Here is a 22,214-nt window from a genome sequence, read left to right as displayed (position 1 = left end):
AGTGGGAACATGGTAAGAGTTTGGTAATCGATAAAGAGATAAAATAACAACCGTCGAATTGTTGATTTTTAATTTATCCGCAATGTTGTAAACAAAAGTGTTCAAACAGCTGATTTTGTTTTTGTGTTTTTTTACTTTATATAAAAACATTAAAATACATTTTAAAAAATAAAATTTAAATAAAACTTGTTCCATTTTCTAATATTTATTTTAAATAAAATATCATTTATATATTTACAGGCCTTATGTATAAAAACTTCATATGTAAATTTTTTTTTTCATATGGCAGCATTATAGATAAATCATGCTCGTTGACAAAATTTATAGATAATTGCTTTATATAGGATTTATTATATATTTTAAAAATCGATTAAAATATATGCGCCGATGTTTTCATATTTCTGTATATATTATGTCAAAAAACAAAGGTAAAAAGGCAGCACCTGTGCCAGATAATAGCAGTTCAAGTGCTTCTTTGGAACCAGTGCAACTAGATAAAGCCGGCAATGTTTGTTTACGCATATTGGCTAAACCAGGTGCCAAACAAAATGGTATAACTGATATAAGTTCGGAAGGTGTGGGAGTACAAATAGCAGCACCTCCAACGGAAGGCGAAGCCAATGCAGAATTAGTTAAATTTTTATCCAAATTGTTAGGTCTGCGCAAAAGTGACGTTTCGCTGGATAAAGGATCACGTTCACGTAATAAAATTGTTATGATTAGCAAGGGCGTCACAACACCGGATAATGTCTTAGAACTCCTCAGAAAAGAATGTGGACAATAGTCACTTAGTTTATCTATTTTATTTATTATTACATTTTTTACATATTAATTTTATGATTGTGTTATGAAATTAATTAAAATATATTTGTTTTTATATATTTTGTATTTCAAAATTAAAAACATGCTTTTTATTGAAATTTTTGTAAATAATATAAGACACAATGATACATTATGGTCATTTAAATCTGTTATGCTAGGAATGTACATATGTAATGTTACTTAATAGTTCTGCATTATTGATACAAAAAATTTATACATATCTGTTATTGCAAAAATCACTCTAGTAAAGCTTGTACAGATTAGTTTTTTTTAAGTCATTAAATTGTTCTTTACAACTGAAAAAAGTCGAGTGACGATAACGTCATATTACATGATTTCTAAATGTGAAGTTCGGAAGACCAGTTAACCTCTGGCTTTACCAGACTCATAAAATAAAGACACTTAATTTCAATATAGTATCCTTTATATTTTATATAAAAAACTGGAAGACATTTCAGCAATCAGCTATAATTATTTAACAGTTATAAATCATGGAGCGTGTCATTTTTTAAGCCTTCGTTACGAAATTATTTGTATTGCATTTATAGCAATTCTTTGTATATTGTATAAATACTTAATACTTAAATACTATCTATTTACTCTTTTCTGTCCATGGTTACCTATTTATACGAGCTTAATATACTCACTAATTGACTACTACTTTCTTTATAAATGATTACCTTCTTAAATATGCATTTATAATTGAAAAATATTAATTATTTATTTGATATACAAAAAGGGAGCCTTGTATTCTTTTATTAATATCAGATTAGTCATTAATATCAGCACTCAATGATAATACATTAAAATCAACAGCAGCTGTCTGCTTCTTTCAATTTATGAAAACTCTTATTATTTCATGACAGTCACATAGTTATGTACATATGTATATTTTATATACGATAGTAAATAATTCACTTCATTCAATTTATTATTTAAATAAAAAAAAAATACTGTCTCTCTGAAAGCGTTCACAAATGCTGCACTAATCCACAGCTTTATACTTCTCCGTGACGGTTTTAATTCCACTGACCTTCGTTACTTTGTGATGTATTGCATTAACAGAACATTACGTACATTGGATCCTTGTGCTCCTACGCAACGCTTTTAAGCTCCACGGAACTTTGTTGGTATATACAGATTCATTTAATTTTCAATGCAAATGCTTTCAATGTCTCATTCAAAACTATCTCCGTTTTTTGTTTTAATCATTAAATAAACAATTTATTTATTTTTTTAGCTTTTTATTTTATTTCTGTATAACTTATACAATGTAATATATATTTAATTCTTCCTTTAACATATTTCATAGTCTCCTTAACAAATATTCTTAAATAAACCTTAACTGTTCTTACAATGAATTCTTCTTAAATTTAGATTTATCTGTTTGGTGTAAGGAATAACCGCTTAAAACGCGGTGAAAAATTATGAAATAAAATGTAATGGACATTCTGAAAAAAATAAATAAAAAAACTATTCTTATGTCCGATTTTTTGAAGTATTGAAGTGAACTTAAAAAAAATATATGAAAAGTAAAAAAAAATAAAGTTGTATGGGTAATGTATGTTGTTAAATTAACGAATTTAATCGACTTCTTCCATGTGAGAAGCATCTTCAGTGTCATCAACTAGTGGAGGTACAGTGCTGGCAGCAGGTACTTCTTCAGTAGCCATTGGCTCCTCCTCATCAATACCAAGACCGAGCTTGATCATACGGTAGATGCGTGAAGCATGTACTTGTGGACTGTCCAAAGAGAAACCTGATGACAACAATGAGGTCTCGAATAAGAGAATAACCAAATCCTTAACAGATTTGTCGTTCTTATCAGCTTCAGCCTTTTCGCGTAAAGTTTCAATAATAGCATGATCAGGATTGATTTCCAAGTGCTTCTTACCAGCCATATAGCCCATGGTTGAGGTATCACGAAGTGCTTGTGCCTTCATAATACGTTCCATGTTAGCGGACCAACCAAATTGTGATGTAACAATACAACATGGTGAATCGACCAAACGGTTAGATACGACAACCTTTTCAACTTTGTTATCCAAAATTGATTTCATAACCTTGCACAAGTTTTCAAATTTAGCCTTGTCTTCTTCACGCTTCTTCTTTTCGGCATCATCTTCAGGCAAAGTCAAACCTTCCTTGGTAACAGATACCAATTGTTTACCTTTGTATTCCTTCAAGTGTTGAATAACATATTCATCAATTGGTTCAGTCATGTAAACAACTTCGAAGCCACGGGCCTTGATGCGTTCAACAAAGGCAGAATTAGTAACTTGTTCTTTAGATTCACCAGTGATGAAATAGATGTGTTGTTGAATATCCTTCATACGTGAAACGTAGTCAGACAATGAGCAAATTTCATCACCAGAAGCTGAGGTGTGGAAACGTAAGAAATCAGCCAATTTAGCACGGTTGTTGCTATCTTCATGTACACCCAATTTCAAGTTCTTGCTGAATTGATCGTAGAACTTCTTGTATTGTTCTTTATCTTCAGTCAATTCTTCAATCAATTCCATAGTTTTTTTAACCAAATTTTTGCGAATGACTTTCAATACTTTGTTTTGTTGCAACATTTCACGTGAAATATTAAGTGGTAAATCCTCAGAATCGACAACACCCTTAATGAAGTTAAGATATTCAGGAATGAGATCTTCACAGTTGTCCATAATGAATACACGACGAACGTACAACTTGATGTTATTGCGTTTCCTTTGGTTTTCGAAAAGATCGAATGGTGTACGACGTGGTACAAACAACAAAGCACGGAATTCCAATTGACCTTCAACAGAGAAGTGTTTAACAGCCAAATGATCTTCCCAATCATTAGTCAATGATTTGTAGAATTCACCATATTCTTCTTGAGAAATATCATCAGGATTGCGTGTCCAAATTGGTTTAGTTTTATTCAATTCCAAATCTTCGGTATATTTAACCTTGACTGTTTTCTTCTTCTTGTCTTCTTTGTCTTTCTTGTCTTCATCTTCATCCTCACCAACGTCTTCAATTTTTGGTTCATCAGTATCCATATCTTTCTTTTCTTCTTCTTTCTTATCTTCTTCGCCTTCATCGTCGCTTACTTCTTGATCACGCTCCTTTTCAACCAACAATTTAATTGGATAACCAATGAATTGAGAATGCTTGTTAACAACTTCTTTAATTTTGTTCTCCTCTAAATATTCAGTTTGATCTTCTTTAACATAGAGTACGATCTTAGTACCACGTCCCAATGGTTCAGAGTTGTCATGACGAACAGTGAATGAACCACCAGCAGAAGATTCCCAAATGTATTGCTCATCATCATTGTGTTTTGATGTTACAGTCACTTTATCAGCAACCAAATAGGCAGAGTAAAAACCTACACCAAATTGACCAATCATAGATATATCAGCACCAGCTTGTAGAGCTTCCATGAAAGCCTTTGTGCCTGACTTGGCAATTGTACCCAAATTGTTAACTAAATCTGACTTAGTCATACCAATACCAGTATCGATGATGGTCAGAGTACCAGCAGTCTTATTTGGAATCAATTTAATGTAGAGTTCCTTGCCTGATTCCAATTTGGTTGGATCAGTCAATGATTCATAACGGATCTTGTCGAGAGCATCAGACGCATTAGAAATCAATTCACGCAAAAAGATTTCCTTGTTGGAGTAAAATGTGTTGATGATCAACGACATAAGCTGAGCAATCTCAGCTTGGAAAGCAAAGGTTTCACATTCTTCTGGCATCTGTAAAAATAAAAAAAATATTTATTTAAGTATATTCATTTTTAAGTGGTGGTTAATAATTTATTATATTGATTAAATAAATTTATTGGTACACCTTTTCAGTTTTCAAATAAATATTTGCTTTAATAATTTAAACACGTTTTTCTTTTTACGTGTGTGCAAAAAATTCGAGACGATATTTGACAAAGAAAATATTCTTAATTACAAAAACAGAAAAAACCAAAGCCTAGTGAGTCAAAGAAAAAAAAAAAATGTGTTACAACATGGCGGACAGAGCCTTCTGGAAGCTAAGTCACATTTTTTTTCCCCCAATTACATTTTTTTTGCAAGCTACTAGACATTTTTGTTTAAATTGCACTGCCATATAAAATTAATATCAACTATTAGTTACTTTGTTAACTCGCTAAAATAAATTCAAAAAAGAATGACTCAAATATATGATGAACTCCACGCCATGCACATTTTTTTTTTCTTTACAAGCATCTAGAACATTCTTGCTTAACTTGCATGGCCATTTGTAATCTCAACCAAATTTAAATTTTTTTTGTACTAATTTAAATAAAAGTTCAAAAAAAAAGTGACGCATTTTTTTTTCTTTTTACACCACGCCGTACATATCTTTGTTCAATATGCAATTTCTCATAATGCAAATTTTTGCAACAAAATATGAAAATGTAGCGGCGTCACATTTTTTTTCATTAATATTTGCAATAAAATATTTTTTAAAACTTTATAAAATAACATGCATATGTTATTTAATTTAAAATTTGGTTCCTAAAATCAATAATCAAATTTTCACCCCAATTATTTTGTTGCCATGCTTTGTTACGAGCAGACATTTTTTTCTTACAAGAATTCGCTATTTTTCTTATAAATTTATAACACATTAAATAATTTTTACACACCTTTGTAATATTTAATTTCACAATAAATTACTATTTAAAAAATCTCAAATACTGCAATTAAAATTTTATTTTACAATAAAAATTTCTTTATGCACGCAGAAACGCTCGTCCTCACCGCACGAATAGAACAATTCAACTAATGCCGGTTGCATGTGCGTCTGTGCTTATAAGCAAAATTCAAAAATTTCTAGAATGTTGTGGAACATTCTAGAACAAAATTCCAAACTTCCGGTGATTTTATATATATTTGAAAAGCACTGTAGTTGTAAAAAATTTGACAATCATTATCGATAAATTTTATTTTATATAGTTTTTTATAAAAAAACTTATTTTTAATCAAATTATTTTATAAAAATTATTGATAAATTTTTTAATTTATAATTGAAGTGTTGTGTTTTATTTAATAAGTTCGAAAAATATGTGCAAAACTAAAGATTAGTCATTGTTTGTTAACAGTGCATTTCAAACTATTTTTCTTTGAAAATTAATCAGCCGTAAATGTATATTAATTAATAATATGTATGATGTAATTAATACATATATATATTTTGTACGTTTCGCTATATATTATGAAAATATATAAATTGTTAAATAAAGTCCTTTAAATATTATTCGATTATTATTACAATTTTTAAAAACACCCTTATTGCAATTTAAGGGTTTTTAATTTATTCAACTCTTTATTTATTTTTTATTGAATAAATATTGTTTTGGGGAAAAAAATATAAATATATATATTAAAAATTAGCTGGCATATATTGCATATAGAAATTCATTAAAATTATTAAAATCCATATATTATAAAGAAATTTATTTCAGCACTTTGACTTGTGTTATCGGTATTGATTTTTGCTGTCAGTGTTGCATTTGGAAGAATAATATATATAATAAAAATGTTTAGGAATATAATTGTTCGTCTCTGTAATTAACTTATAATTTCATTCATTAAAACTAAAAATGTGTTTATTAATTTTTAATGTATTAATATAATTTCAATTCACTTCCATTCAGCTATTTTATTAAAGGTAGAAAAAAAAATAATTGCCAAGTTATTGCAACCTTGGAATTAAGAATCACGATTTTTATTATCTATTTTGTTTTGATATCGTGTTTGTAACTACAATATTAAATAAATTAAATAATATACACATTATGTGAATTATGTTATACTAATGGGGTATAATGGTGTCAACTCGGGGTCCAAGGTCACGATACTTTGAAAAGGGAGAGCTTGTACTTTGTTACGAACCAGATGTAACAAAAGCTAAAGTTTTGTATGATTCGAAGGTGATTTATTGGTTGTTTGTTTTTGGGTTGTGTTTTAGTACTAAACATTTTGTTTGAAATGTTTAACCAATCGCCATTGTTCTAAAACTTAGCATTATTGCTATATCCTGCCTATGTTATTTTTAGATTTTAGGCATTTACGAAACAAAAGATAAGCGTGGACGTAAGATTATACAATATAAAGTACATTTTCAAGGCTGGAGTAGCTCTTGGGATCGTAAAGTTAACGCAGATTTTGTACTTAAAGACACTGAAGAAAATCGACAGCTGCAGAGGGATTTAGCTGAAAAGGCGCATTTGCAACTGTAAGTTATATAAATGTGTTTGTATTGTTTATGTTATTATTCATATTCATATTCATATATGACATAACATATGTTAAAATAGGGGGGCATATCTGTATCGTAAAGAACGCAGCAGCAGCAGCAGCAATAATAAAAAAAGAACTCGAAAAATTATAATAAATCGTGAGCGTGGAAATTCAGCAGAGCACTCTTCAGCATCATCTGTAGTAACTGGTGAAGAATCAAATACAGTAAAAACTACAACACCAGAAGCGTCGGATGAAAAAATTATAACGGATGAAAAGCATGAAGAGGGAATTATGAAAGATGTGGGTAAGTATTAAAATATATTATAAACAACTATATTATTGATATATGCTTTATTACAATTAAATATTAAACATAACATAATCTATTTCTAATTATTTATATTATGAAGTTTCTAACATAGATTTTTATTTTATTATTTGATAGAGGGAGATAGTTGCGGAAGCTCCTTTGAGGGTTCTTGTGATGATAAGCGTGTTTTGTTGCGCATTAGTGAACGTTTGCGTCAATATTTGGAATATGATCATGACATGATAGTTAGTGGCAGAAAGTATGTGCTACCTGCGCGAGTTCCAATTATTACGATATTAGATAATTTCGTACGACAAACCACAGTAAATATGATATTTTCGGCTACACAAAATGAGAACACGCGACGTCGCACAATGTTACGGAACGACAAAAAAGAACGAGAGTACGACAAACTATTGTCATCGTAAGTTACATTTTCAATAACAAATAATAAACATTAGTTATATATAATTAATATTTTACTTTTGTAGTGTTAATCTGCTTAAGGAAATTGCCGATGGCTTACGTATATATTTTGATTTTACCCTTGTTGATTATTTACTTTACAATGAGGAAAGAGAATATATTGAGTCTGTACTAAGTGAGGAATTGTTAAAAAATTTTACATATATACCGGTTAATGGTCTACTACCGAATAACAATAACAATGATATTGACCAGATTCCAACACCGATTACAGATATTGGTACTGAATCACAATCGTCATTAATAACTAGTGAACCTACGACTGGAACAGCTACTGATGGTACTACACCCACTTCTATTGAGGAGCCACTAAAACGTAAATTACGTTCTCATCGTAGTGAAGACGGTGAAAATTGTTTATCCAGCGTAGCCAGCAACAGTTCAGGTGCTTCGACACCTTTACATACGAATGGTATTAATCCGGATGCTAACTATTCTAAGTGTTTAGAAACAATGACACCCAATTTACCAACACAAATTAATACATTTTTACAAGAAGTGCTATTATGGCGAATGATTCCAGAAAGCTCTGTTCCTATGCCATGTATGATTTTCGGTGCACCACATTTAGGTCGTTTGCTGGGTAATTTTGACTTAAATTTCCCTAAAGATTTATCTAATCATAACTTTTTTTTTAGTTAAATTACCGGAATTTTTAAATGCATCTACAATTGCTGATGAGAAATTAAAGCTTTTATTGACGAACTTGGATACTTTTATCAAGTAGGTGTACTTCATGAATGGGTTTATATTTTGATAAAAAAAACTAGAGTAAATGCAATAGTATAATGAGAATAAAACTGTGCCAATAGTTCTTCTGCATACTGGAATTAGAAATGATACCTAATAAAAGAGATTAAATAGGAAGGCTAAGGTTCATACTGAACTGCAGTGCCGAAGAAAAAGAAAAGATTAAATGTGATTTTGAAAATATAGTTGCAAATATATTTTCACAGTATCTTTTATACTTGTAAACCGTATTTATATTGAAATATTATTTTAAAGATGACTTTGGATGTCATTACTGCTTATGCTAATGTCGTCTTATCATATATTATACATTAAGTATAGTCGCATTTAGTATAGAGGAATTCTTTTCAAAATTATAAGCGACACAATAGTACACTTTGGTCTATGAGATTTATTGTATTATACTTCCAATATATGAGAAAATGTGTTAATTCTCAACACTTTTTATTTAATAGGTTTAGGACCAAAATTTATTACTGTTACCACAAATTATTAGTCATTACGACTTAATTGTTACTACAATTGATTTATTGTAGTAAGACTAAGCCAGATATAATAGTCAGTCCTTGATTTAATCATGATCATATATCGGCGTGCTAACACCAGTTGCCCAAATTGTCTCTGACGATGACACAAACTAAATAAAGAGCAAAGTGGAAACAAAATAATAAAAATTAACTACGCTATGAGTGCATTGGTGATGCTATACAAGACATGGAAGAATCAAGTTGTTGAGACAAGTTCATAAAATGTTTTTAAAGACTAATTTTTTAAAGACTTTAATTAATTTGTATGATAATGTCAAAGGCCGCTATACATTTACATCGATTAGTCTTTAGGCATATGTTTAAAATGTGTTTGGTGATTTAACGATCATATTTTGAATTTGGATAAATCTATGTGATAATATATATGTGTGATAATATATCTGTGTGTTTGTGTAGTCTTATTAAAGTATTACTATACATTATTATTATATAATACTAATAATAATTATATTATATTACAGTATTACTACATAAACACACATCTTTACAGTAGTAAAGATGTCAAGTATTGAACAAATCGGTGTAGGAATAAAAGTTTGATTAAATTACACTGTTAATGTTCTCTTTTCTCTAAGATGCCTTGTAGAATTTAATTAATTAACAACATTAAGACAAATTGGCAAGCGATATTCACTCATTTGCATGATTCTTTCTTAATAGAAATCATGGCCTGTTCTCTTGTTACACATTTTGTCATTAATATTGAAAAAAACAGATCTTTAGATAAAATATTTAAGATACATATTTAGTAAATGATTAAAATGGATGACGACTATAGTCAAATAAGTCGTTTGTGCCTAATTCACTAAATGTGATAGTTTTAGAATTAATCTTACCTACTTTAAAATAACCCATTTTATTCATACAATTAACAATAAATTTGTTTTTAAAACTACAACGACGCAACCAATATGTTTCTGATACAATATAATACTTACTTCTTAATTAGAAATGGTTTTAGACTAGAATATCACTACATTGATGTGTTATACAAAGCCTTTTATTACCAAATGATATAGTCAGTTACAATCAATTTTATTTAAATTTTTTCAGTTATTTAGAATCACGAAAAGAATGGTTTGCAGAGGATAATTACATGCCCGAATCAAATTCAAATAGAACACCTAACGAAAGTAAATTTATAGAAATTAAACAACAAACAAGTAGTCCACAATCAGAAGAGCAATACAAAAATGGTGAGAAAGGCGAAGATATTGAGTCTATACTTGAAATCACAGAGGAACAAGATCAACATGAAAATGGTTATAAAAAGCACATCTATCATATTAGAAAAGATGTGGAGTATAATGATGTTATACATGACGATGATATAGAACTAATTGAACATGAATTGGAATTTGAAGTGGAAACTCATGAGGATTATGGTAGCCCAAAAGAAAAAAGAGAAAGAAGTACTGCTCCAACAGATGAGAATAGAATGGACGTAGATGAAATTGAAAAGAAAAATTTGAATGATGTTAAACCAGAAGTATTAGAAGTTGACGATGATATTGTCTATCAATTGGATGAAAGTTTAAATAGTGAAGCACTTAAAGAAGAAACAAATGTTAAAGCTGAGCATGACAAAGAAATCTGTGAAGTAACTATAGTAACTTAAAACTATTTGTTTTTAGTACTTGAAGTAGATGTTGATTATGTATTGTACATATAAAAATGTAGAAATATATGATTTTAAAGAACACTCTAATACAAAAAGGCAATGAAAAAGTACCAGTAAAAAAATAATATATGAAAAAAAACATAATAAATATTTTAAAAGATATATTTTCTATAGAAAATATACAAATAAAAGTTGTGTTATATTAAAATTGAGTTAAAATTTGTCTTGCAATCCATGCAAATGAAATCCATTATTTATATATAGACAAGAATAAATAAATCTACAACATAGTTAACTTACTCTATAAGTATTGAGGCTTTAAGGTATTGATCTACCACAATAGCTTCATATAACCTGCAATAAATTATTGCTGGAAGAAGAGTTGATAAGCTGTTTTTATTATAAAAAGAAATTTGGATTGGCAAAGAATAATATATATCTTATTAATATTAAACTTCAATATTTGAATTTAAAGAATATAGATTAGAATATATTTTGAATATATTACAAAATATCTAATAAAAGTTGTCAGAATTTTTGCATATATTTGTAATTCAATATGACAACTTAATAATATTTTATTTTTTGATTTATACTTTGATCTTTGGATCTTTACCAAAAACAAATGCATACTATTAAACTACTCAAATACGGATATTTTATTATCGAATAGTATATTTTATATAGTGAACTATAACCGACAAATATAAACATTTGGTTCACTAGTTTTTTTGAAAAGAAGTAAACACGTTTAATCTTAATCGTATTAAAGGAAAAAAATTAGTAAAGAAAAAATTAGATTAAAAACAAATCGAATAAATTATATATAGCATGAAATATTGACCAAATGAGTTAAGTAAGATATATACATAAATTAATTGTTAAAGTTTATAAATAATTAATATAACTATATTCAAATATAATCTAAAAAAAATGCATTCAATTGTTGAAGCAAAAAATATAATAGATCTAGTAAAAATTATTAAATCACAGTAGTGTAGCGGCTCGTTTCTAGCATTTTATATTATATATAGAGTAGTGTTAGTCCGCGGATCAGTGCCGGTCCGCAACATTAGCACTATCGGTCCATAAAATATTATATATATTTTTGTTAGAATATTTTCAAGTTATTTGAATTAAAAATAAAAATTACAATGTTTTTAAATATATTAAATTAATCATTTTAATTCGATGCACTTAACTAAATAAAAATATACAACATATACAAAGATATTGTTTATTAAAAAGATATTGGTACCGACCTTTGCAAAACATATTAAACATTTTTTCGGTTCGTAGTACATCTGAATTGACATCTGAGTTGTATTTATATGTATTTTATATATGAACGATAGACTACTGTATATGGCGCATTCGTATGCAAAATATTTTATACACAATATACAATAAAACTCTTCTGTACTATGGTAAGCTTTGATCATAGAAATAGTTTCGATTTTTTGTCCAATTCTCTACGATTTCGCAGTATAATGATTGCTCTGTTATTAAATAAAACCTTGCTAAAGGCGACCAAAATGAAAAAATTTTATTTTAAAATATATTTGAAGTTGTATACATTTGTCCGATAATGTAATACTAACGGATTTAAGTGTTTACACTTAAAATTACCACACCTCATTGGTACATTTTCGTATGAATTTTGTATGAAAATGCCATTTATTACTTTGCATTTGTCGAGTTAATTGCGATAGCATAAACGTACTGTAAGTACCCGTTGTATTATAGGAAAGTCTACTTTATTAATATACATATATAAATTTATATATATTTAAGTACACAATATTAAAGTTTTTATAATATTTATTAAATTGTATTTATTTTTGATTTAATGTATGTGTAAAAAAAACTAAAATTAATTAAATTTAAATTATTGTTAAGTTAAAATATTTAATTTCACAATTTCAATATCGATACATGAAATTTAATTGTTACTTTAGTACTAAATATTAAATTATTTATATAATTAGTTTCAGTAGTAATAAAAATTGTTAATATGGCATTTAACTAAAGTTTTGTAAATAATATTTAATATTTCGATTTATTCTTAAGACATTAAAAGTTATAAAATAAATGTATTTATTATTTAAAATATTAAAAGTTATATAATAAATGTATTTATTATGAAAAAGTATTCGTTTTGTTTAATTTTATATAATATTACGAAATCTGGATTTTATTGTATATAAGTTCAAAAATGTTAGTTTTAAACATTAGAATAAATAAATTTTTTTTTAATTTTAATTTAACTACAGAGTTCTTACTACAGTTTTGTGACTTTATTTAAAATGCACCAAGTACATTTTATTTTTTAATTTTATAATATACAATGGTATATGTTTTAAAAATTAATTTTCATATATTTTTTATATTTTTAAGTAAAGGCTATAGAAAATATTTTATAATATTCGTGCTTATACTGAGTCTTATTCTATGTTATTTATATACATTTAAAAAAATATTTGCTTTTGTTTTGGTATACATTATTTTTTAGCATTTTTATTTGCTGTTCAACTTTTGAGTTTAAATTTTTTGTTAAAAAATATATATAATTAAATAAAGAAAGATATGAATTAATAAAAGTCCCTAAAGATGTCAGAATATTATATTTAATTATTGAAAGTAATTCACGAAAACTTGTATGTAATAAAATATATTACATAAAATATTGATTAGGCTATCATGAGGACATGAAGTATATATATAAACCAATAGAAAAATATGAAGATTTAACATTATTTATCAAAGAAAATTGTTTATTGTGTTAATAAACAATTTTATTATTGTATTTTTTAAAAAAAATGTAAAGTAGTATTTTTATACAAAATTGATTGAAATTTAAAGATTAAATCCAATAAATAGAATATTTGTAATTTTTGTCAAAGTTCTATAGCAACTTTTCTGACGATATTATCACAATTTGAAAGGGACTTTTATTAGTTGAATTTAATTAGTAAACAATACCATTGAAATCATTCATTCAATCTTTTTCGATTTGCATATAATTTTAACAAGTGCCAAAAATTTAATGTATCATGGACGGTTTTGGGTATTTTGATTTAACATTTGATTTTATTAACAATAGTAATTTTGTAACATTCAAGGGACGCACTTATATTTTTGCTTTCGTTAATATATATTTTATGTCCAGAAAACGTGAAAACGCGAAGACTTTATACGTTATGGATAACATTACTAATAAAATGATATATACTACTAAGAGAACAACATTTTCTGGTGTGCAATAGTCAACTTATTTATTACGTTTTGTTGCACTCGAAGCCGTTGGACGCATAAAACCACTAACTCCACGGGTACTTGAATTACTTCTTGACGTGCTTCGTTGTACTGTAGCACCTGTTACAGCCGTATTTGGCATAGCCGCTTTTACTAACATTGCACTGCGTGCAGCATTAGCCCGCGAGGAGCTTACATTAATTTGATTCTCTTTAAAGCTTGTGCTACCTAAAGTACCAACACCATTGCTGCGACTACTGTTCACAGGCTTACGGACAACAATTATATTTTGACCGATACTTGAACCACTGGAACTGCTACGACTTGCAGGCACACCTGTTGTCGTACGATATGTCATATTGTTTGTGCGAGTATATGCAGTGTTGGGAGTAGTTAGCGGACGTTTGCTTGGTGATGAGTCCACTGAAACTGTATGCAGTGGTGATTTATTTACAACTATTGGCATACGACGTACAGTATTAGTGGATGCACTACTATTAATGGAAGATCGTGAAGAACGTAAACTATTGCGTGAACTACTTCGTTCCACATCGCGTTTGACTGCCGCACTTCCATGACTTGGAGACGCATGTGCACTTTGTATGGAAAGCGAATCAGTTTTACGAGGATTTGCACGTCTTATTGCATTATTTGTATAGTTGCTTATATGCGCAGCTGTTGTAGAGTTGCCTCCTGGACGTATGCGTTCTAGTGGTGTTATAGTTGGCATACGTTTTGTTGTACTTTGTGACTTTTGATGTGAAGGCGAACGAATTTTCGTAATTTGTAATCGATCGGCTAAGCGACTACTAGAGGATTTTGTGATGGATGGTTTTAACGAGGTGATAGATTTGCTTGTTTGTTGTGGTAATGTATCGTTTCCCTCGTTACATGATGAATTTGTGCTTTCCTTGCCATGTGATGGCGTATCAGAGACTAGACTTTGTGTTTCCTCGAAACCTTCATCATTAAGCAATTCTGAATTTGTCACTTTAATGATAGTAGTTGCTGGTGTTGTATTGATAACTGGTATTGTATGCTGATGGCTGAGTATATCACGAGGTGGACTCCAAATCCGTTCAGGTGTGCCAGTCGGTGATTTAAGATTTCGTATTGCTTCCTGTACATCTTCTTGATTTATTGAACTTATATGGCGTCCAACTTTTTCTAGTTTGTGTATAGTTTTTTCAGGAAGTGCACTTCGTGTTATGTTATCCTTTTCCAAACTCTTTCTTTTTGAAGTGTTTGTTATGTTCTCCTCAGTTTTGTTATGCAAATTTTTGATTTCGGTAGCACTTACTGACTGTCTTATACTATTGTTATTTCTTTCTGTAGATATTTCCTTTAGCTCCTCATTTCCACTGCTATAATCTGTTGGCCTTTTATAACGTCTTGTACGTCTTGCAAGTGAGTAGCGATCAAAATGACCAGGTAAGTCTTGCTCTGATTTTTCTTCCAGTTTGTCTGTTCGTGTATTATTTTGATTGATCATAACTATTGTAGAGTTTGGAGTAGTTATTACACGCCTAGTAACTGGAGGAGTTTCAATGTTATCGGCGTCAATTTCTTTGCGACTGTATTGCTCATTGTGACTGTTATGATGGCTCAGTAAATTAGTAAATGTGTCATCAGTTTTTGGTGTTGCCTTTTCACGATTGGAGTTACTATTGGGTGCTATACAATTTGGAGATTTTAAGTTATCATTGTTGACTTTGGTATTACTAGCTGTTTTGGTAAGTAATGTTGAAGCAATTGTTGAAGTCGGAGACTTAAGTACATCTTTTGTTGGTAACAAATCTTCTTTAATTGATGATCTACGTATGTAAATGTGTAAATGATCATCTATTTTTTCTTCACCTAGTTTTTGAATATAAGATCTACGGCGATCTTCCTCGGCAATCGAATGCAATTGTGTTGTTGTTTTGTCAGTGCTTTCCGAAGAACGTTGTCTTCGATACTGACGCAATTCTTCCGCAGTTGTTTGATGGTTGCTATTTATATGAGTCTTATTGTTATCTGCTATTTTGTTTGAGTTTGCTTGATTTCCATGTTGCCGTTGCAAATTCGTATGCGGTTTTTCTCGTGCAATATTCGCTTCTGAAACATAGATAGAATTGTAAACATTATTGAAAATTCCTTTATCTTTCATTAGTTTCGATATTTACCAGCTATAGCTTCTATTGTGCCAACAACATCAGTGTGTTCTAGAGCCTTCGATGGCTTCCAGTCGGGATATACGCGCTTATAATTATCTACTGTGTTATTATTGTTGTTGTGATTAGTATTGTTAGCATTAGAGGTCGACACAATTTTCTCTTCTGGTAGTGTATCCAGTTTTCGTTCGCTTTCTAAAATTAACAATATGTATTATATGGTATATCTTTTTTAATATTATGGTTCAGTTATATACCTGTATCGTTTTCAAGCGAGCGGCGATTACTGTTAACCAAACGTCTTTTGCGTTTATATTCCTCGTTTTGTTTTTCATCGTTTTCGTTAGATTGTAACCACGTCTCTATTTTTTGTCGCCATTCCCGCGATATCCTATTAAATTTTTAATTATATATAAAATTTAATTTCTGTGCTAACATATATTAGAGATATATATACCTTGGTTTAGCATCCTCATTGTTACTTTGATTACCAGATGTCGGTGTTAAGCCACCCGCTGAATTCGTTGAAGGGGATGGTTTATCTTGCATCAAATTTGGTGCCGGTGAGTTAGCACGTTCTCTGTCTGCTCCGAAATCAATATTTAATAATTCAGGGCGTTTACGACTGGAACTGCCGGAACGTGCTCGCCGAGCCCAAGAGCGATCTATAAATTAAAAAATAAAAGTACATCAAATATTAAAATTTGTGGATAAAACAATTCTTGAGACACACAAAAACTAATTCCTATGTGAAATCTAAAACTCTACACCAAAAACTTAAAAAAATATAAAAATAAAATCTTACATGACGTCAAGTTAAGAGTTTTGAAATCTTTGAATCTTATTTAGTTTCTGGCTTAAACCATATTCACCTAAATATTGTAATAATAATATCAGATATTTTTAATTTTAATTTATGGTGTAGACGCATATATATAAAAAAATCTATACTAAATGTATAAATTAAATATTACTCACCTAAGCTACCATAAGCTTTACGTTCTCTACTACTATGTTCATGACCAGACGATGATCTTAAGAATTCCATTAGGTCATCTTCTTCAGCTAAAACACGACTGCGACGTCTGCGCAAACTGCCGTTAGGCGTTATGTCTGGAGACATACCTTCATTTGTTTCATTACGTAAGAAACTATTATCTGCTCCACTATTAAAAGAGCCCATACGACGTCGTGATAGTGCTGGACTAGCTCTTGGATCAAATGCTGGATCTAAAAATAATTGATTCTCTGAATCAGAAACGGGGGTACCACACTGGTTGACTATTACGAATGATAAAAAAAAATGTTTTAATGTTAATTATTATGTCAACAGTAAGGAAAATATAATAATTACATTGTCTATTTCTTCTAGCGAGCTGTTCTTCTCGTTGTTTTCTCCTTAATATTGCTTGCTCTTCCAATTGTTGTCGCCTTTCGTTATCCTTTACTGCTTGTTTGAATTTTTCACAGAATGACTGGAATATTCTGAAACATTCCTCAAGTCTGAATGTGGAAGGATCTTCACAGAAAAAATTGGCTAGTTTAATACGCATTCGTTCCACTTCCTTCATACCATTTTGTAGTACTTCGACTTCTCGTTCAGCACCCTTTGAAAATGTATAATGATAAACTATAGAAACTATTTAAATTTAAAAATATTAGATAATAAAAACTATGAAGGTAATTTCCATCTTTTTCGCAAAACTATGTTGATGTATTTTCTATTGTGTCTTTTTTTAAGCTACATAAATTTTTTTCTGATATATATACCTACAGGAAATATATGCCACTGTATACATATATAATTAAAAACCAACAAAATCGATTTTCAAACAATACTCGCAACTAATTATGTTAATATAGAATTACCTATATTATATTATCCAGTTAACTGGGACTTATGATGCTCTTGTTGAGAATTCTCTTATATCTAGTATTAGCTAAAATTTTACATAAAGGTCATATAAATGAGATAATCTGATAGATGGACTTTATTTACAGTTTGTAAATAATTCACATTTTTATTTATATTTTGGTATCTTTTACATACAGTTTCGTAGGCACATATTAAGTTATTAAGTACGACTGTAGCTAGTTTAAGTCTTTATACTATATTACGTTTGCGCTCCTTAAAATCTATTGATGAAGTTCTGCTAACGATAAAAATTATATATATAGAGAGAGTCAATATATATCACAATAATAAAATAGAGAATTAAATTGCTTCAGTTTTATCAGTATGCTATTCGTATACATATAAATATATATATATGTTTTATGCACTCCACTAAATTCACTGATCTAGATATTTAAGTCCGATTACGATCAAAAATCAGACTCCATATATTGTATTTTTACAATAATAGAATAAATAATTAAGTATCATTAGAGTCTTTCGTTATCCCATCCATATAAAGTAATTAAAATTGGCATCTTAGACAATATGACTATATAGTAGTTGCGAAGCATATCAGGAGGTGGTAAGGCATTGTACATTGTAAGTTGAAAGATATATGCAGCTTGTTTTGCACTCTGATAATTGGCGTATCATACTGGTTATCGTATTGTTTTATAAAGAAGGACGGCGCATTTTAATTGTCAGTAATTTAAAGATATTAATAATGGTTTCTATTAGATTTAATGGTTGGGTTTTACAAACCTGTAGAAACTCGTGCATCTGTGCCTTTATGTCTTCATCAGTTGCGGTTTGTTCAATTTGTTTTTTGATTTTACGTATGCGCGTGTCTAAAGCATTGATTTCATTATTAATTTGCTCCGATGTGGTTCTATATAGTAAAAGAGAGATGCATAAATAAAATGGTTTAATTTTGAGTTATTTGAAAAAAATACTTGGTGGCATTTTCTAATGTATTCAGTTGTGTTGTAAACTTTAACAGTTCTGGATTTCGCTTTTCAGCTTGTAAGGCTACAAAATGTATGAGATTCATTCCAGGCTTGTTAGCTCTTATATCAGTCAATTTTTGCAATGAAGCAAGTTTAACACCAACAGCGTTGCCAGCGTAACCACCTGAGTTGAGAAAATTTCCAGCTACAACAACCATATAAAGCAGATCCTGTAGCATTTTGTTGTTAATAAGATCTATAATAAAGAACCAAATGTATTTGAGGGATAATTCCAAGAGAATTTTATAGAACTTACCATCACCAGCGTAGATCATAGCATTAATACATGGATCCAAATAACTGACGTTGGCAGCAAATTCTTCTTTAAGCAACATACTTTCTATGCGTAATTTGTAACTAAAAAGATTATTTACTTAGTAATCACATTTCTTTAATTCTGATGTTGTATTATGTGTTTACATACTTTGGTACTTCCACTAATTGTAATAAAAATTTCTCAGCATTACCCAGTCGGTTTTTATCTCCATTAAAAGACTTCAACATATCGAGTTCGTCAACTTCTGGTAAAATTTTTAATAAGCCGCGCAATTTTTCAGCACCAATATCATCGTGTTCTCCATCACGTATTAGTTGTATAATATCTTCATTGGAACTAATATAAGGAAATAATAAGTAATCAAAGTAAACTTAAAAACATATATTACTTACGTTCTAAACTGTTTCAAAAAGATGTTTACATTAAGGCTTCTCTTTCCGTCGAGCAATGTTATTTCTGTGTTTTCTTTTTTCGATTTTCGATCCAGCGTATCACAACCGTTACCATCACGACCCAACTTAGGTGAACCTTGTGCACTTGTTGATTGCAAGCAGAAGAGACCTTCCATTTCGTTCCAATCAATATCGGTCATAGGTCTATCTTGATGATTAGTAGCAACTATTGTCCAAATATTTTCTTTTCCAATAACTTTACTAGGCGGAATTTTACCCCAATTAATAGTTTTCATTTTAGCTTTGGGTGCAGGAGTATCTTGTTGCGGTAGCAAAACTGTTGTCTGATCAATATAGCCGGGTTCGGGTGTTGTTGGTCGTACTGCTTGTAAAGTTGTGTTGAATAGCGAATTTGATGTTGGAGGGGGTGGTGCCGGTGGTGCATTACCGTTTAATAACGGTGGTGGGGGAGGTGGTGGTACACCGGCAGTTAATTGTGCAGAAGTCGCGGATGGTGCCAATGGTAGTGGTGGTGGTGGTGGCACTATAGTGTTGTTGGTTAAGGGTTGTGGTGGCGGAACGGGTATATTCATTTGTGGACTGCTTAGATGTTGTGATGAACATGTCGATGTTGTCAAAACGCTGTTAGGTGAGTTCGGTAATGTTGATGCCTTGCGACTTGGACTTGTTGCATCGTTGCGGCAGTGCGGACATGTAAATTTCTGTACACTGGGTGTACGTAGTAAACGTACTGAGTCTTCATGGTTTTCAAGTAAAGTAGCACGATGAACCAATTTCTCTGCAGTGTCCCAAATAACATCACTGACCGGCTCCTTGGGATCAATGCGCAGCAGATGCTGTAAAATACTTAAGAACGGCACTTCCTGTGGTGTGTCGGCCACCTTCAATCAAAAATTTGAAATCAAATTAAAAACTTATAAGGAAATGTTTTTACTTAAAAATTGCAAGGAGAACTAGTCACTGCACTGAGTTTCAAAAAATTATGTGTGCTTGTTTTGGAACCTCATAAATTATATGCGACAACATGCAATCTATTTTGCTACATAACGTAATATTTTATATTTGTATTTGATTTGTTTTCATGTTGCGCTACAGTCGACCTTGATAAATTAAACATTTTTATAGCAATACCAAAGGCCGTTGATACTTATATAATATGTACATGCACACATATATTAGGTGTTATTATTCATACTTGTATAGAACAATATTTTGAATACTGCCAGTGTACAGTAAAAACTCTTTAAAACAAATTAACATTAACTCAGCATTAACTAATAAATAACACATCAAAAAATTAAAATTTTGGTTTTTGCACCACGGTAATGTAGTATCTCATGATTTCTGGCTATTCCTTAAACACAAGAAATCGCAAAGTGGACACTACTTCGACTTGATTGAGAAGATTAAAACCGATTCATTGCGCGATAGAAAAGCAATTACGAAAGTTGTCTTTAATAATTTTTTTAAGGGCTAGAAAAAACGCTGGTATAAGTGTATTGTATTGGGAGGAGAGGACTAGAGATTTAGAGGAATTAATAAAGAATTTGGATTTCTGGTCATAAACGCATAGACGGAAATGAGACAGTTGATGCTATTGCTAAAACTGGCGCAAGATTTTAAGAGGACCAAATAACTGAAGTACTCAGATCTCTGAAACACATAAACTCCTGGACGAGTACATGACAAGGAGAGCAAAAGAAAGGTGCCGGTATTTTACCACCTGTAGAAAAGTTGGATGATGTGTAGATATATAAACGAGAAAAAGTATATATATAAGTATGTTTTATCGTTCAGCCGAAGGAATGTAGAATATTAATTGGTGTATTGACAGGTCACTGTCTAGTTGCAACATATGTGCACAAACTAAAAGTAATTCGCAGCATGTATGGTATTAAGAAATGCAGCCAGCCCGATCCAAAGGAAACACTGTAACATGTCCTGTGTAACTGCTCGGCTCCCTCGAGAACTCGACAAAAACACTTGGGGACTGTCAGTTTTACAGAACTGTAGCACATACCTGAGGTTGCTGTTGAACTTTCAATACAATTCGCTAATAACACGCGCATCCTAAGTAATGCACACTATCGCTAGATATAAGACTCACAATGGATCTTGATGGTGTACGCGTGGCCTTTTTGGTCTGCCAACATAACCTAACCTAACCTTACAAACAAATTCGGTCTTATTTTTTGATCACAGTGCTATAAAGCGTAGTGAAAAAAATTGTTTAGAATATTGAAAATGTGTCCAAAATTCGCTAACAACTCATGACACCTTGCATAGATAATCGCTTTTTGTAGTCTTCGAAGTTTATTATAATAATAAAAATATTCTATTTTATGAATATATACTTTTATATTTTGTGTATATATAATAATAATTCATTAAATTTATATATATATTTTGAGATATATGTTTATTCATTATATATAT

At 30.1% G+C, this 22,214-nt stretch overlaps 4 protein-coding genes across 5 annotated transcripts in view; 2 read left to right on the top strand and 2 right to left on the bottom strand.

Moving 5' to 3' along the window:
* The first annotated feature begins 306 nt into the window (after positions 1–306).
* LOC119671148 (UPF0235 protein C15orf40 homolog) lies at positions 307–835 on the top strand. Its single transcript, XM_038081680.1, has one exon. The coding sequence runs from the start codon at positions 380–382 to the stop codon at positions 782–784; it is 405 nt and encodes a 134-aa protein (XP_037937608.1). The 5' UTR covers positions 307–379; the 3' UTR covers positions 785–835.
* Positions 836–2,211: 1,376 nt separating this feature from the next.
* Positions 2,212–5,606, bottom strand: LOC119671543 (heat shock protein 83). Its single transcript, XM_038082629.1, has 2 exons — positions 5,462–5,606; positions 2,212–4,556 (listed from the first exon to the last, which is right to left on the bottom strand). The coding sequence occupies exon 2, from the start codon at positions 4,554–4,556 to the stop codon at positions 2,406–2,408; it is 2,151 nt and encodes a 716-aa protein (XP_037938557.1). The 5' UTR covers positions 5,462–5,606; the 3' UTR covers positions 2,212–2,405.
* A 967-nt stretch (positions 5,607–6,573) lies between these two features.
* Positions 6,574–10,887, top strand: LOC119668305 (protein male-specific lethal-3). The gene is made up of 7 exons (XM_038077767.1): positions 6,574–6,748; positions 6,875–7,053; positions 7,136–7,365; positions 7,507–7,795; positions 7,863–8,440; positions 8,496–8,580; positions 10,209–10,887. Exons 1-7 carry the CDS (start codon positions 6,644–6,646, stop codon positions 10,771–10,773), a joined length of 2,031 nt encoding a protein of 676 aa, XP_037933695.1. The 5' UTR covers positions 6,574–6,643; the 3' UTR covers positions 10,774–10,887.
* Positions 10,888–13,672: 2,785 nt separating this feature from the next.
* The window catches only part of LOC119672350 (formin-J), a 51,427-nt gene continuing 42,885 nt past the window's right edge, over positions 13,673–22,214 (bottom strand). Inside the window, exons 6-16 of one of the 2 annotated variants that reach the window (XM_038083372.1) lie at positions 19,758–20,659; positions 19,513–19,701; positions 19,345–19,445; positions 19,035–19,284; positions 18,844–18,970; positions 17,539–17,791; positions 17,163–17,465; positions 16,642–16,849; positions 16,442–16,575; positions 16,197–16,379; positions 13,673–16,128 (exon numbers count right to left, since the gene is read on the bottom strand). In XM_038083372.1, coding sequence (XP_037939300.1) covers positions 14,048–16,128; positions 16,197–16,379; positions 16,442–16,575; positions 16,642–16,849; positions 17,163–17,465; positions 17,539–17,791; positions 18,844–18,970; positions 19,035–19,284; positions 19,345–19,445; positions 19,513–19,701; positions 19,758–20,659 — 4,731 coding nt within the window. In that variant the 3' untranslated portion in view covers positions 13,673–14,047. The remainder of the gene's footprint in view (positions 16,129–16,196; positions 16,380–16,441; positions 16,576–16,641; positions 16,850–17,162; positions 17,466–17,538; positions 17,792–18,843; positions 18,971–19,034; positions 19,285–19,344; positions 19,446–19,512; positions 19,702–19,757; positions 20,660–22,214) is intronic. The other variant, XM_038083373.1, reaches the window with a different exon arrangement.

Source organism: Teleopsis dalmanni, chromosome 1, assembly GCF_002237135.1.
Source record: "Teleopsis dalmanni isolate 2A chromosome 1, ASM223713v2, whole genome shotgun sequence".
NCBI lineage: Eukaryota > Metazoa > Arthropoda > Insecta > Diptera > Diopsidae > Teleopsis > Teleopsis dalmanni.
The sequence above is the reverse complement of the archived record's forward strand: the minus strand, read 5'-3'. Positions and strand labels throughout refer to the sequence as shown.